General features: G+C 48.7%; 6 protein-coding genes across 6 annotated transcripts; 3 read left to right on the top strand and 3 right to left on the bottom strand.

Annotated features, from left to right (window-relative positions):
- Window positions 1-54: 54 nt before the first annotated feature.
- FVEG_12181 (hypothetical protein) lies at window positions 55-2,023 on the top strand. The gene is made up of 9 exons (XM_018901534.1): window positions 55-251; window positions 309-457; window positions 528-569; window positions 617-683; window positions 735-762; window positions 825-837; window positions 886-975; window positions 1,029-1,371; window positions 1,429-2,023. Exons 1-9 carry the CDS (start codon window positions 135-137, stop codon window positions 1,663-1,665), a joined length of 1,086 nt encoding a protein of 361 aa, XP_018760032.1. The 5' UTR covers window positions 55-134; the 3' UTR covers window positions 1,666-2,023.
- On the bottom strand, window positions 1,759-2,554 carry FVEG_12180 (hypothetical protein; the record flags this gene model as incomplete). The annotated part of the gene is made up of 2 exons (XM_018901533.1): window positions 1,759-2,112; window positions 2,165-2,554. 2 exons carry the CDS (start codon window positions 2,552-2,554, stop codon window positions 1,759-1,761), a joined length of 744 nt encoding a protein of 247 aa, XP_018760031.1.
- Window positions 2,555-2,916: 362 nt separating this feature from the next.
- FVEG_12179 (hypothetical protein) lies at window positions 2,917-5,367 on the bottom strand. Its single transcript, XM_018901532.1, has 5 exons — window positions 4,888-5,367; window positions 4,762-4,842; window positions 4,086-4,714; window positions 3,846-4,034; window positions 2,917-3,798 (listed from the first exon to the last, which is right to left on the bottom strand). The coding sequence occupies exons 1-5, from the start codon at window positions 5,206-5,208 to the stop codon at window positions 3,090-3,092; spliced, it is 1,929 nt and encodes a 642-aa protein (XP_018760030.1). The 5' UTR covers window positions 5,209-5,367; the 3' UTR covers window positions 2,917-3,089.
- On the top strand, window positions 4,898-7,324 carry FVEG_12178 (hypothetical protein). The gene has a single exon (XM_018901531.1). The coding sequence runs from the start codon at window positions 6,123-6,125 to the stop codon at window positions 6,510-6,512; it is 390 nt and encodes a 129-aa protein (XP_018760029.1). The 5' UTR covers window positions 4,898-6,122; the 3' UTR covers window positions 6,513-7,324.
- A 382-nt stretch (window positions 7,325-7,706) lies between these two features.
- FVEG_12177 (hypothetical protein) lies at window positions 7,707-9,000 on the top strand. Its single transcript, XM_018901530.1, has one exon. The coding sequence runs from the start codon at window positions 7,783-7,785 to the stop codon at window positions 8,674-8,676; it is 894 nt and encodes a 297-aa protein (XP_018760028.1). The 5' UTR covers window positions 7,707-7,782; the 3' UTR covers window positions 8,677-9,000.
- A 43-nt stretch (window positions 9,001-9,043) lies between these two features.
- Window positions 9,044-12,437, bottom strand: FVEG_12176 (hypothetical protein; the record flags this gene model as incomplete). Its single annotated transcript, XM_018901529.1, has 2 exons — window positions 9,044-11,565; window positions 11,615-12,437. The coding sequence occupies 2 exons, from the start codon at window positions 12,435-12,437 to the stop codon at window positions 9,044-9,046; spliced, it is 3,345 nt and encodes a 1,114-aa protein (XP_018760027.1).
- Between the last annotated feature and the right edge of the window lie 457 nt (window positions 12,438-12,894).

Here is a 12,894-nt window from a genome sequence, read left to right as displayed (position 1 = left end):
ACAAGAGGAGAACTTGGCTGACATCACATCACCCCATGAACCCCGCGGCGTTAAGTTCTAAATACCGCAGCCAGACCTAGATCAGACATCATGGTTCTTAGACTATTGATCCTTAGTCATTCATATTGACTGTCATGTCTGATCCACAAACCAGTGACAAAGCAGTTGACCAGCCTGCGCCGACATCAGGTGACGCGCCCCAGGAGGAAGCTCCCACAGGGCTTCTCCCCGGTCAGCATTGGACGCAGACCGTACGTCTTCAGCACATTACCATTTACACTTGATGGGATTAACATTCTGGCGTCCAGGAGCCAGATCAGAACGATGAAGATGACGATAATGACTCAACACTATCGGGCAACGCAAGCTCAACCGCTTCGCTTTCTTCCGATATCTTGCGCTACCGAGAAATCAACGGTAGAAGATATCATAGCGAACAAGGCGATGCTCAGTACTGGTCAGTCATCATTTCCACAGTCTCACACAACTGTCATTAAGTCCAGCACATCAGCTGACCTATTGTCTAGGATTTCAAACGACAACCAAGCCAATGAAGCACTGGACATCAAGTAAGGATTTAGTGTACCTCATCAGTCTCTCTGCTCAAAGTTCTCAGTCACCATGTTCTGATTCTCATGTACAACGATAAACTCTACAAAGCACCTTTGAAAGAGGATATACAGGTACTTTTTTCTATCCAAACCGCAGCTTGAGCCATTTGCTAATTCGTCTAGGACGTTGTAGATATTGGAACAGGCACAGGTAAGAGGCCCGTTACTGTGTCCCTCATGGATATTGACATCTAATTAACTACTCTTGTGCAGGAATCTGGGCAATGTAAGACTTTCATGAGCGGCTCTTAGGGCCACTAACTCACACTGATAGGGACTTTGCCGATGAGTTTCCAAGCGCAAAAGTGGTAGGAATCGACATTTCCCCAATCCAGCCAGGCTGGCTACCACCGAACCTTGAATTGTTAGTACAGCATCGATTACCAATATCATCATACTGAAACACTAATCTTTTAGTCAAATCGATGACTGTACCCAGGAATGGACTTTCAAAGAGAATTCACTTGACTATGTACACATGAGATTCCTGGTCGGCAGCATTGTTGACTGGCCTGGGCTGTTCAAGCAGGCATATAAATGTCTGAAGCCAGGAGGTTATATCGAAAGCCACGAGGCCTCGCCCTGCATTGGCAGTGACGATAACTCAGTATCTCAAGATAGTGCTATGGGTCAGTGGGGAAAGATCTTCATGGAAGGAGGTCGAAAGCTTCAACGGCCATTCTCCGTTCTCGAAGACAACGTTCAAGTTGAGAGCATGAAAGAAGCAGGATTCGTCAACATTGAGGAGGAAGAGATCAAGGTATTTATTTACTATACCATGCCGTTCGTCTAACTCGTCGATTTTAACCGAGGCCAGGTACCTATCGGCGGATGGCCAGAAGATCCCAAGCTCAAAGAGGCCGGTCAGTATTTCCAGGCTGCAATCCTACAAGACGTTGAAGGCACTCTCATGTTTATCGCAAACCTATTGGGGTGGAGCAAAGAAGAGATTCACGTCTTTGCCGCTCGCTACCGCCGTGAAATCCGGTCGAAAAAGGTCCACGGGTACTTTCGCGGAAAGGTGGTATGGGCGCAGAAGCCTCTCGACGACTAAGACTCTGGCGTCGATTCGTTCTGCAATCTATCATCTATGTGGGAAAATACTTGTCATTTCTATTACAGAGAATGGATGCCGCTTCTCTCATGTCTACTCGTCCCCAGTAGCAAACTCTCCCTTCGCAATCTTATCACTAAGCGCCTTGTTGGGTGTAAAATAAGACGAAAAGTCCTCACGCGCTTCCAGTAACAGGTCTGCTACCATTCTTCCAAAGACAATTTCTCCAGCTGGGTTCAGATGCGTCCTATCACCTTCTCCCCAGTTATAACGCTGTGAATCCTCATTTCCGATAGCGTTGACATAATCTGTGCTAGCTTTGTTGAGTTCCAGATATTGGGCGCCGACATCTCCAGCAGCGGCGATAGTCTCGGCAGCCCATTCCTTGAGGTTCTGAACGACCTCGCCGTTTTGGAACGTACGGCGTGTGAGTGAAGTGACAAAGATCTGATGTTCCTGTTAACACGCGAAATAGTCGCAGATCGGACATGAGACTTACCGGTGTTCCGCCAGCTGCTTTGATCTGGTTACCAATGTCGACTAGGTTGGCATGGAACTCATCCAATTGCATGACCTTCTGATCATTGTGGCCAAATTGAATCGTCACAACAGGCTCAAATTCGGCCTTCGCTGCATTGACGTCTTTGATGAGAGTGTCCCAACGACCATTGGACTTCCAAGATACAGTAGTAGAGCCACTGACACCTCGATTATCGCCTTTAGCTGGGGCATTGAGGTATGATAAGAAACCGTTGCCCCAGCCACCGTCTACAGCGACAGTCGAGTCACCGATGAGGAAGAAATGTGGCGGTTTGACTGCTCGGGCAATAGGGCTTGACTGAACAGAGCCAATGACGGCGAGTGCCAGACCGGCAAAAGAGAATCTCATTTTGAAGGTTTCTTGTTCGGTTTTAGGAAAGTCAATAGCCGAAGAATAGCGCGTCCTTAACTCTCAAATGATTATACTCGGAGATGGCTTAAGATCAACTTAATATGTCTCCCTATTCTTCGGTCCGGCACTGGCAGCTTATATCGTGCACAATACATCATAGACCAGCGTTATGGTGTATGGCATCTTGGCGGGGTCCGCTACTCTCGGTGCAATGATACCACGAACTCGCATATAAATAGCGCATGCGTTGATGTCGCCATTCCTTGTCGATACATCGGAGTGAGATATACCGCAGACATATTTGGAAAGATCAACATTGGCTTATCTCTCAGTAGTGGAAGAGATATTTCCAGCGGGGACCCTGGGTGCAGATCATGGACTGTTCCGATATTATTTGGTGGTATGGGCTACCCCTGCTGCGGCGGTCTCATGAACCACATTGGCAACTTAACATTACTAGAAAGTTGACGAACTCCAAAAACAAGTATATACAGTTCATCTGGGGTACATAAGTTCTCTCGTCATTACTAATTCAAGCCCAGAGTACATCCGTAATCTCCTCAAACAAATTCGCCGCCCAAATTGCATCATAGTCAAAATGTGGCCGAGCAGATACCGCCTCCCTCTGAACAATTTGAGTGTTAAGTGCGGTCATGTCATCTGACAACTCAATATGCTCCACTTGCCCTTCATCGTCGGATAGCTTCTCATCCAGCTCAATAACCCTCGGCAGACCAGCAACACTTTCAGATGCGCGACGCTTTCGAGGCGTGTACAGAGTTGTCGCAGACAAGTTATGGATCGGTCCGTAGGCCAGCCTCTTCATCCTCGCGTCTTGAAGGATAAACATCGATAGGTCCAGTTCTGTTGGTGGCTTACCAGTGATCAGAGCGTAGTCGAGAGAAAGTCGAAGGCGCATGTATTGGCGTGTGATGAACAGTTCATCCCAGTACTTTGTGAGACTCTTCGAAGGTGCTGACAATGCACCTTCTGCTCCTGAGGACTGCCTACGTCCTGGTGGCTTCGAGTGCGGGCGCAGCGGTAGCTGAATGGGCGTTGATTGAACGATCTGGGTGATCATTCTACTGATATCTTCGGCACCTTCAAAACGCTTACTACACAGATGCATTGCTTGCGCGTGATATCTCGTCAACAGTTGATCTTCGTCACTTTCGAGGTCTTTCGGTGCTATTCTCTCATCTATGGAGCTCAGCATAAGCGGATATGCAATGTAAGCAATGCTAACCAAGGTTAGTTATAGCAAGTCCACTGAGAGCCGGTCACTTACGCAGATATAGGTAGGTGTTGAGTTAACCCTTCTTGAACGATGAAACCCACTAACTTGGTCGTTTCTGTCGTCGCATAACTTATGTCCTTTCCAATATTCCGGAGTACAGTGTCGTCAATGATGTTGACTCCTTTCTGTCGCTGCTCAATCATCATAGCTTCATGATTCCCAAGAGCAATTTGGGCAGCACTACATTCATTGTCAGTATGTAGAACGGCACTAGTAACTCAGGCTACGCACTAGGCATATATGTACACTACGCTTGATATCAAAGTGGTTGATCGGTGCGATCCCGTGCCCTTGAGGAATGGATGCAGCGCTTTGTCGGCTTCTTTCTTCCAACGCGTGAGGTTACATTTCGCGGCCCTGATTTGAGACAGTGTTTTCTCAAAATTATCAAGCGAATATGTAATGTCGAATGCGTTCGGGCCGTAGCAAATCGAAAGAGTCTCTGTCAGAATAACTGCCAGACGACATTGGAAATTTATGATGTCTGCTAGCTGACGCTTCGTTCTAGGGTCATACACGGCAGAGCTCTCTGCTTCATCAGCAAGATCCTCGGGAATGATCGGATCTAGAGTGACATTAAAGCTTGAAGGTGTTATCTGCAGAGGTTTTCGAAGACCGAGTGTTAAGACTCTGTCTCTCCAGAACAGAGACCACCAAAGCCTCTTATTCCTCTTCTTGCGCGATATACTCGAACCGGGAGCTTGGAAAGTGTGGGCTTGGGCAACGATGGCGTTTTGAATAGCGATAGCTAGCCAGGTGCTTCCTGCATGTGGTTCAAGGGCCGAGAATTGGAACGTCAAGAGTAAAGCTGCCTGGGATTTAGTGAATGCATCACTCTCCACCCCAAGGTCAAATAACAGCTTGAGAATGTCAGTGGTTATACGCGACTTGGGGTGAGTTTACTTACCTTGGCTCTTCTATAGAAGATATTCCGTGCCACCTTCACGTTTGTGTATCCAGCATTCTTGAGTACTACGGGCGATACGAACTGTGTCTTGTCAGCCCTGTATCAAGACAGTCAAAGGATCCTTACCGCTGATGCTGCGAAAAGCATCGCTTGGAAAACGAGCAAGGACATTGGTTTCCCTCTTCCATCTTCCGTCTCTTCCCCCATGTACATGTCCCAGAATTCCTTCTCGTCTACTAAAGGATAGTAGGGATGTAGGTACAGGAAATACTGGTTGATGAACTCCTCTTGAACGGTTCGTACAGGCAGGTGAAAGCACCGGCTGAGTTCGAGAAATTCAACATCTTCTTCGGGAAGGACTCTAAGATCAGGTAACACCAAGAATGGCTGTGTTGTGTACAGGACTTCAGACTGGGAATATGCCGCTGAGGGTCGGGGCTTGGACATGATGCCTGAGTCTGCGGATGCTGTGTTCTATGGGTAACACTAAAATAACCCAGAAATGAAGGTCTCGTATATCGCGTGAGATTCAAAGGCCTTGGTGTACTTTTTGGTCTTGGTTTGCAGGGTTCGAGTGATAGTCCGGTCATCCGTAGGACCGTAACCATCCTCAACATGGGATGAGCTGAGCGTTATCGGAGTCCGGGAACCAAACTTCCGTCTCCACTTTCAGCTGCCGAGATGACTCCACTCGCTGACAAGGTTCATCAACTCGTGTCTTGCTGCCTCAGGCCTACAAACTAGCCCAAGACGGTAAACAGCTTGAGCTCCTTCAACGAATCTACCACCACATACGCAACGAAATCTGCCACGTTACAATCATTTTATTCTCTTCATCAATCAACTATCTGCCAGTCTTTACAACCATTTTTTATCTGCCTGAACGTCTCTTACCACGAAAACTATGAGAACCAGATCAAGCTACTATTATGCATTACGAGGGCCTCTTTTATGATGACGGCGAGGTCTCAGAGGATCCCGATTTTCCCAATGCCAATCATGAAGCGCAGCGCGAGCTGATGGCCTATAGCGAAGGACGATATGAGGGTCGCCCTTCAAGAGTAGATGTTCGTGAGCGAGCCCAGAACTAATCAAAAAACATCTATGCCAGCTACCATCAGCTCAACAAGATACTCGAGAGACATGAGGCCACTATCCAGAGAAGATGGATGAAAAAGCCCCTCCAACAGAGGCTTCAAATTCTCCTCAAATTTTGGCCTGATATGCCTGCCAGCCATCGCCCTGATTTCGCGGCTTTCCGGCAAGAGCATGCAGTAGATCGACATGAACATGGGTCCAAGCTGAAAGACCATTTCATGTGGCCCACTGTCAACTAGGAAGACTTGTTGGGACCTAAGCTCATGCTCTTGTTGCTGAGTTCCAAGGGAAGACTTGCTCCTCCTGCCTTTGCTGCCGTTGATTATGAGGGGCTTTGGTTTGGCAAAGCGACAAGAGGCCTCCACCCCAAGCTTCTTCATTATCATACCATGATTATGCATGGTGCTACAAACGCCGAGGAATACGGAAAGCTTGTTCACTGGGAGTCTTACCCAGATGCCGAAGAGTGGGTGAGAACACGAAGGCAGCTTCTCCCTGGAGATGGCCTCTTGGTTCTCGAAGTTCAGGACCGTCTCATGAAATTTCTTGTTGTTTGCTGTCACCAAATTCTTCACGAGATTCCCCCAGACGTGATTACTAAAGAGACAGTAGATAGAATGCGCCGAGCTGAAGCGAATCTGGATATAGTCTAGGCTAGGATCGACCGAATCACTAAAAAGAACGTTACAGGGTTCGAGGATGATGTTTCCATGGTCTACAAGATGCTTTCCAGGATCGCGTACCCTCCGAAGGACGCCTGAGTGGGTTGAGCCTTTCAAGAGAGACTCGAAGGAAACGAGATCTGTGGTCGCTCAACAAACCATTTTCGAGACTGTTTCTAGACGAGCCTGAGCAGGAACCTAAGAAGTTCAAATCAGAAGTCAAGTTAAAGACCAAGGTTAAGACCAAGCGCGAACAGACAGAGCCTGCCACTGCGGAGGAGGTGAAACCGCCGGCTGCTGAAGCAAAACCAGAACCTGAAGCCACACAGCACATATTTGCTGTTGATGCGAAGGCGCTCAAGGTGTTCCGTACTCTGTTCTTCGATCCTGAGATAGCATCGACTCCTGGCTTGATCCCGTGGAACGGCTTCCTATATGCCATGGCAGCGGCTGGCTTCAAGATTGAGAAGCTGTATGGCTCGGTCTGGCAATTTACTCCCAATAAGCTGGACTTTGAGCGCAGTATCCATTTCCACAAACCTCATCCGATGGGTAAGATTCCTTTTGAGGCGGCTAGACGACATGGACGATGATTGACGAGAGCTTATGGATGGCATGGAGGTATATTTGTACTGAAGGAAAAGTCATAGAGGTTAAAATATTAGAGTATATTTTGCTTGGATCTCAGTACAGATACAGATCTCGGTATTCTTAGGTACCCGTTTTGATATCTAGTGTTGGCTTGGTTCTGGGCACGATGGTTGAGAATCTAAGAATGTTCGTCATAGACCCTCTTTGCAAGCATAAACCTGAATTTGTGACACGCAGCTATCGAGATGCAAAAACGAATAAGATGTAATATCTGCTATTATTATATAGGAAAATGTATTTATCTCACAATTTGTACATTATGAGATATTTTGCTAGTAGATATAATGAAGCCCATTGAAGCTGTGATGTTATCAAGGAAACTATCCACCCTAGAGCTGCAAGACGCACCCACAACTGTGGAGCAGAAGCAGAACCGTCGCCCATTGAAACAGCTCGGCTCTGTGACACTAAGCTAGACCAGAGCCTGGGGCCTATCGATAACAGCAAGAAGCTCGCTTGAGGTTTGATTGGCGCGACAATGCGCGGAGATCTCCGCTGCTCCTTCCTGAACTTTTTAGCAAATGATTCACGAATTGGAAACTACCAGGATAAGCGAGCATGCCTTACGACACTGATCACCCAGAATGAAAACAACAACTCATGATACGCGATGGAGCAAGCGAAATGTTTATATATGATGAAGGAGACGGCCGACGGGCACGGCCTTTTCGCCAAAGAGCTCATCAAGGCTGGGACACGCATCATTCACGAAAAGCCGATTCTGACTGTCTCACAAGAGGAGACCAAGACGAAAGCCGAGTATAGATGTGTCGTTGATCAAATCGCGGACCTGAGTGACTCAGACAAACAGCGACTGATGGATCTGTACCACAACGACAAAAAGCTGCGCGAATTTTCATTCCTCCAGGGTCAACCTTGTCCTGGGACGGATCTCGATGCAGGGATTGTCTTGGCAAAATTCTATACAAACGCTGCGAACATCACATCCGGAGGTCTCGAATGCGGGCTGTTCACAACTTTCTGTCGCATGAATCACTTATGCACACCAAACATATGCTGGGTATACGATGAGCCGACAGGGTTCATGGAAGTATACGCAGTGAGGGATATCGACAAAGACGAGGAGATCACCAACTCATACATCGAAGTCGCGATTTCTCACGAGGCGAGGATGAAGGAGCTGTCGAATTGGGGCTTCACGTGTCGATGCACTGCCTGCGAAGGACAGGATGCCGCGAAACACGATGAGCGAAGGCGCAGGATTGCACAGATCAAGGGCATTCTCGACATGTATCAGGAAACGGGAAAGTCGGGCGACGTACCGAAGTTCGCTGAGATACCAAAGACAGACTTGGAAGCATTGAGGTTGGGCGAAGAAAGTCTTGCACTGTTATCGGACGAGGGGCTCATCGAACAACTGGGTGTCATGTATGGGCTGTGTGCTAAGTTTGCCAAAGGCGCTGGGCTAGATGACTTTGCGCAGGATTATGAGGAGATGGAGTTTGAGATCCTGGTAATAACGACTGGGGAGTATATCGATTGAACTGGTAAACGTTGGAAGGGATCAAGAATAGTGAAAAGCCCTGTTATTCGGGGCTGTGGCGTTTAAATGGCTTGCAGCCCGCATGGTAGCTAACAAAGAATTCCCAAGGCGACACTTTGAGCGGTCTTCTGCGAGATCTCTTTGGCACTGGGGAGCAGGTCTCTTTATAGCCTCACATCACTCCGTGTTATGTGCCATGAGACGATCAGTTTATGACATTATCATACTATAATACTCTAAATTACACGAGAAAAGAAGTCTTTGGAAGGGAATCATTCTGTAGAGATTTTGGGAGACAAAATAAAATGCGCCAGCAGCGTGACGACAGAGGAGAAAATGAAGGAAAATGGAGAGCTCTCGAGTCCTTTTATTGACAGCCAGGGCATGTCCAACACGCAGGATCATCCCAGATAGAGTTCATCGAAGGATCCTGGTTCGTCTCAAGCGGTATAGGCATACCGCTCAAAGCAAGCTTATAAACCGAAAACTTGCATCGATCATCCTTATATCCAGAACCCTTGCATCCTGGATAAGCTCGACAGATAGCAGCGCACCTCCGGGGAGTAGCCTGGGCATACTCTGTATAAACAGTGATCAAGTTGGGATCATTTCCATCGACCCAGCCACCTCCCATATAAGCCTCGTAATTGCAGAGAGTGCCGGCAGGAGGGTTGGCGACTGGCTTGCACTCATCGCCTAGAGTGTACGCGCACATATCGGGAGGACCCTTCGGAACAGAGTCAGGAACACACGCTTCGCAATCGGTGTAACAGCGCGTGTCCAGCCAAACCTGCTTCTTCCAGTCGTTTTCTTCGGTGACGAAGTTCTCCTTGAGTAAGGGAAGCTCAGAGAAGTAGCATCGGTTTTCGAACTGTGAGTATCCAGCGGTCAAGCAGAGTGGATGGCCTTGACAGATGGCTATGCATTCTTCGGCGCGGTCTTGGTGGGGATATGACTCGCGAGTCTCTAGCCAGAAACTTCTGCTCGTCAACTTGTCGCCCCATGAACAAAGAACGTCCTTGGGGTAGTTGAAGCGGTCAAAGTTGCACATCTCGCCGTGTGTATACTTGCATGTCTCTGTTGGGGTCGAAGAGGCAGTAGTGGTTTCTGATGTTGAAGTGGGTTCTTGAGTAGTCGATGTTGCATCTTCGGTCAAGGATGTAGAGTCTCGGCTCAAGGGCGTAGACACTTCGGGCGCTTCGCTTGATGTATCTACAACAGGGGTCCGAGCAGACGTGTGACTTGTTTCAGGCACAGTGGTGGTGCCCTCGATAAAGGTTGGCTCCACGTCAACGCTAGTCTCCGGTCGAGGCGGTCGCATGCTTGTTGACTTGGTGCCTGGCGTAGGCTCTAAGCCTCCAGAGCTAGTCTGCGGCTCAGGTAGCCAACGGGTAGTGTTCTGGGGAACTCTGGTGGATGGCTCCGCTATGATAGTTGTCTCCGATTCTACCGGAGCTCCAGTAACGCCAGCAGTCGTTTGGGACTGTGATTCATCACAGAGCTGACAGTTGAAGCAAGCCAACTCAGACCATTCTAGAACACGGTTTGGGTCCCCAGTGGTCCAACCTTGAAGCCTCAATGGCTCAAGGATGAAATTGCAAGGGTACCTCGGGTTGTTGTTCACAGCGAATGCGAAACATCCATCGATGTAAGCACAAGTCAACGCGCACTTCTGGATATCCATGCCTTGCATGGGATATTCCGACAGTGGATATGCCACAGCCTGAGCATTAGGCTGGGAACGGTACTCGCAGAATGGCTCCGAAGGCTTTGGCCACTTCTGTCCACAAAAGCCCGGAGGCCTGTAACCATCGGGGCAGACCTCTTGAGATGGAATCTCTGGTCTGGTGTAACCTGTCGTGGTAGCGGGAGGGGAGTTTGTGGTAGTAGTGACTGGCTCAATAGATGTGACTTGGTTGGCCGGTTCACTAGTTGGAGTGGATGGGAGTCTACTGGTAGTCTCCTCAGGAGTGTCGCTATCTCCAAAGTCCAGCTGGAACTGGTCGATGTTGTCCGGGGTGACCTGATTGGAGACAAAGACCGAGTCGACGTAGATCAGTGCCAGCCCATTGCCCGTGCAAGACAGAGAGATGCCAAAGCTGGCGCTTCGAGAGTCGGCCATGACAGTAGTAAGGACCCTGTTCCATGAGACACTAACGCCACCGCTGGTGAAAAGACCCATGGTGTAGAACTGGGTATTGCCAAGGTATCCATTGACGCTACACGCCTGGCTGCCTCCAGCGGTGATGACGACGTAATAGAACTGGACAGTATAGAGAACATTTCTGCTTGGAGCAAGGTTGGTAAGAAACTGTGAGATACTCGCCAGTCCGCCAAAAGCTCGCTTCTGTGAGTCGGAAGAGGAGCCCAATGCAACACAGCCATTGTCGGAGCTTCCGTCTCCTTTGTAGCAGTCGCCGTTTCGTTGCTCGGCCTGACCTTCAGCATCGAAGCCAAATATGCCACTTGCTGAGTTGGGGTCCTTGATAGAGAATCGTCCGTTGGAAACGGCATTTGTGATCACGACATCTCCCTGAGATTGTGTTGCAGTCGGTTCATCAGTAAGCGTGCTACTGGGTGCCTCTGTCTCTTGGCTGGCGGGACTGTCGGATGATGATGACCCCATTGACACTCCAGAACCTTCAGTAGAGAATGTGGAGGCGATTGAAGGCTCGATAAAAGAGGTTTCAGCAGATGCCCCAGCCGTGGAAAGTGTTGTCATGGTCTCAGCAGACGCAGATGCAGATGCCTCTTCGGTGGAAAGAGCCTCAGTGGAATGTGTTACAGTGGAGTATATTTCAGCTGAGTGTGTTGAAATGGTCTCATCAGTCTTGGTGGATGTCGTTGTAGGGCCGAGGCCATCGATTCTACCGTTAATACATTGCTCAGCTATCGACCACTGTTAGTAAGGGACCGAAACGAATACATAAACACTTACCTCTATACACGTTCAGAGACACCGGTACGCAGCCAGATGGCTCGGATCCGAAAGTCATGTAAACCTGTCCATCAGAAGGGGTTTGGCAGAATGAAGCTCCGCCATTGGGCAGCGCGGGATTTCGGAAGCGCAGAGCCCCTCCCTCGGAGCTGAAAGTTGTCGAAACTGTACTGTCGCTTGTCGAGGAAGATGCTTGGAGTTTCTGGTAGCCATCACCTAGGTATGACACAGGAACACCGTCCTCGGAAAGCTGACCGTTGCCAAGAGTGAAGATAGTAGCAAAAGTGCAGATGTCGGGATTTCCGTCACCAACAAATCCACCGATATCGCGCTTTGTGTTACCGCCCGAAGGGTCGACAAGAAGGATGATGCGCTCTCCGGTTGGCTCGAGAGTAGTCGAAGCAGCGGCGCTGGAAGCAACCGAGGAAGCGAGATCTGAACTTCGAGCAGCAGTAGTAGATGTCGATATCAATTCGACATCTGTGGTGTTTTCAGCTGGGCGCGGGACCCCCGTTGCAATTGATACTGGGGCGAGGTACGTTGAAAGATAGGTAATACAGTACGTCCCAGGGTCTTGATCCGCGAACTGGACGTCTTTCGCATCAACGGCAGCGGCACCACTGACAAGGCCGCTTAGCAGCGCAAACGCCCCAATGTTGCCCTTCATTTTGACGTGAAAACAGCAACGGCCGCAAGAATGGTAAATTGAAAATTTGCTACGACACCGACTACGTATAAGAATTAGGGCAAACGGACCGAGCGCAACTAAGCAATGCGAAATGTTGGTGGCGGTAAAATGGTCTGCTCGTTGAAATGACAACATGCAAAGGGGTCGATAGTGACAGACGCCATCATTTGAATTCAGGTCTCGATTGCGATCTCTGGGTCCAAAGTCGTTCTAAGGCTGAGACTATTGACCCGAATTAGTGGAAAAGCCGTTCCAAAAAAACATTAGGCTCGGTCTAGTCATCGTCTAGTCATCCCTTGCTTAGGCGACAGACTGCTCAGCCAGCCACTATCAACCCAAGGAATTGTCTAAACAGAACGAGATGAGAGATTTCTTAATCAACGGAAGAAGAGGCGTCTGATCCTAATCTTATCAATTAGACTCAGGGGATTCTTTGATTTGTTCCAATTTCAGGCATTCTCACACGTGGAAGGGGATGTCACTGAGCAAGGGAGAAGAAGAGTGAGACCCACGGGGCTTATGCTTATTAGACATGCATATTTTAATGACATTTTAGTTATTTATTAGCTGGCATAAAAAATTCGGTTGCATT

Source organism: Fusarium verticillioides, chromosome 4 (genome assembly GCF_000149555.1).
Source record: "Fusarium verticillioides 7600 chromosome 4, whole genome shotgun sequence".
Lineage (NCBI taxonomy): Eukaryota > Fungi > Ascomycota > Sordariomycetes > Hypocreales > Nectriaceae > Fusarium > Fusarium verticillioides.
Note: the sequence above shows the minus strand (reverse complement) of the source record. Positions and strands in the feature narration are given on the sequence as shown.

What these genes read in the sequence shown, in the direction of transcription:
- FVEG_12179 (XM_018901532.1), bottom strand. Translation starts at nt 5,208, where the DNA reads ATGTCCAAGCCCCGACCCTCAGCGGCATATTCCCAGTCTGAAGTCCTG. An exon ending in TGCTTTTCGCAGCATCAGCG is followed by an intron (nt 4,843 to 4,887) that starts GTAAGGATCCTT and finishes GACAAGACACAG; the next exon opens with TTCGTATCGCCCGTAGTACT. An exon ending in TCTTCTATAGAAGAGCCAAG is followed by an intron (nt 4,715 to 4,761) that starts GTAAGTAAACTC and finishes GACATTCTCAAG; the next exon opens with CTGTTATTTGACCTTGGGGT.
- FVEG_12177 (XM_018901530.1), top strand. Translation starts at nt 7,783, where the DNA reads ATGGAGCAAGCGAAATGTTTATATATGATGAAGGAGACGGCCGACGGG.
- FVEG_12181 (XM_018901534.1), top strand. Translation starts at nt 135, where the DNA reads ATGTCTGATCCACAAACCAGTGACAAAGCAGTTGACCAGCCTGCGCCG. An exon ending in AATGAAGCACTGGACATCAA is followed by an intron (nt 570 to 616) that starts GTAAGGATTTAG and finishes CAAAGTTCTCAG; the next exon opens with TCACCATGTTCTGATTCTCA. An exon ending in CTTTGAAAGAGGATATACAG is followed by an intron (nt 684 to 734) that starts GTACTTTTTTCT and finishes TAATTCGTCTAG; the next exon opens with GACGTTGTAGATATTGGAAC.
- FVEG_12178 (XM_018901531.1), top strand. Translation starts at nt 6,123, where the DNA reads ATGCTCTTGTTGCTGAGTTCCAAGGGAAGACTTGCTCCTCCTGCCTTT.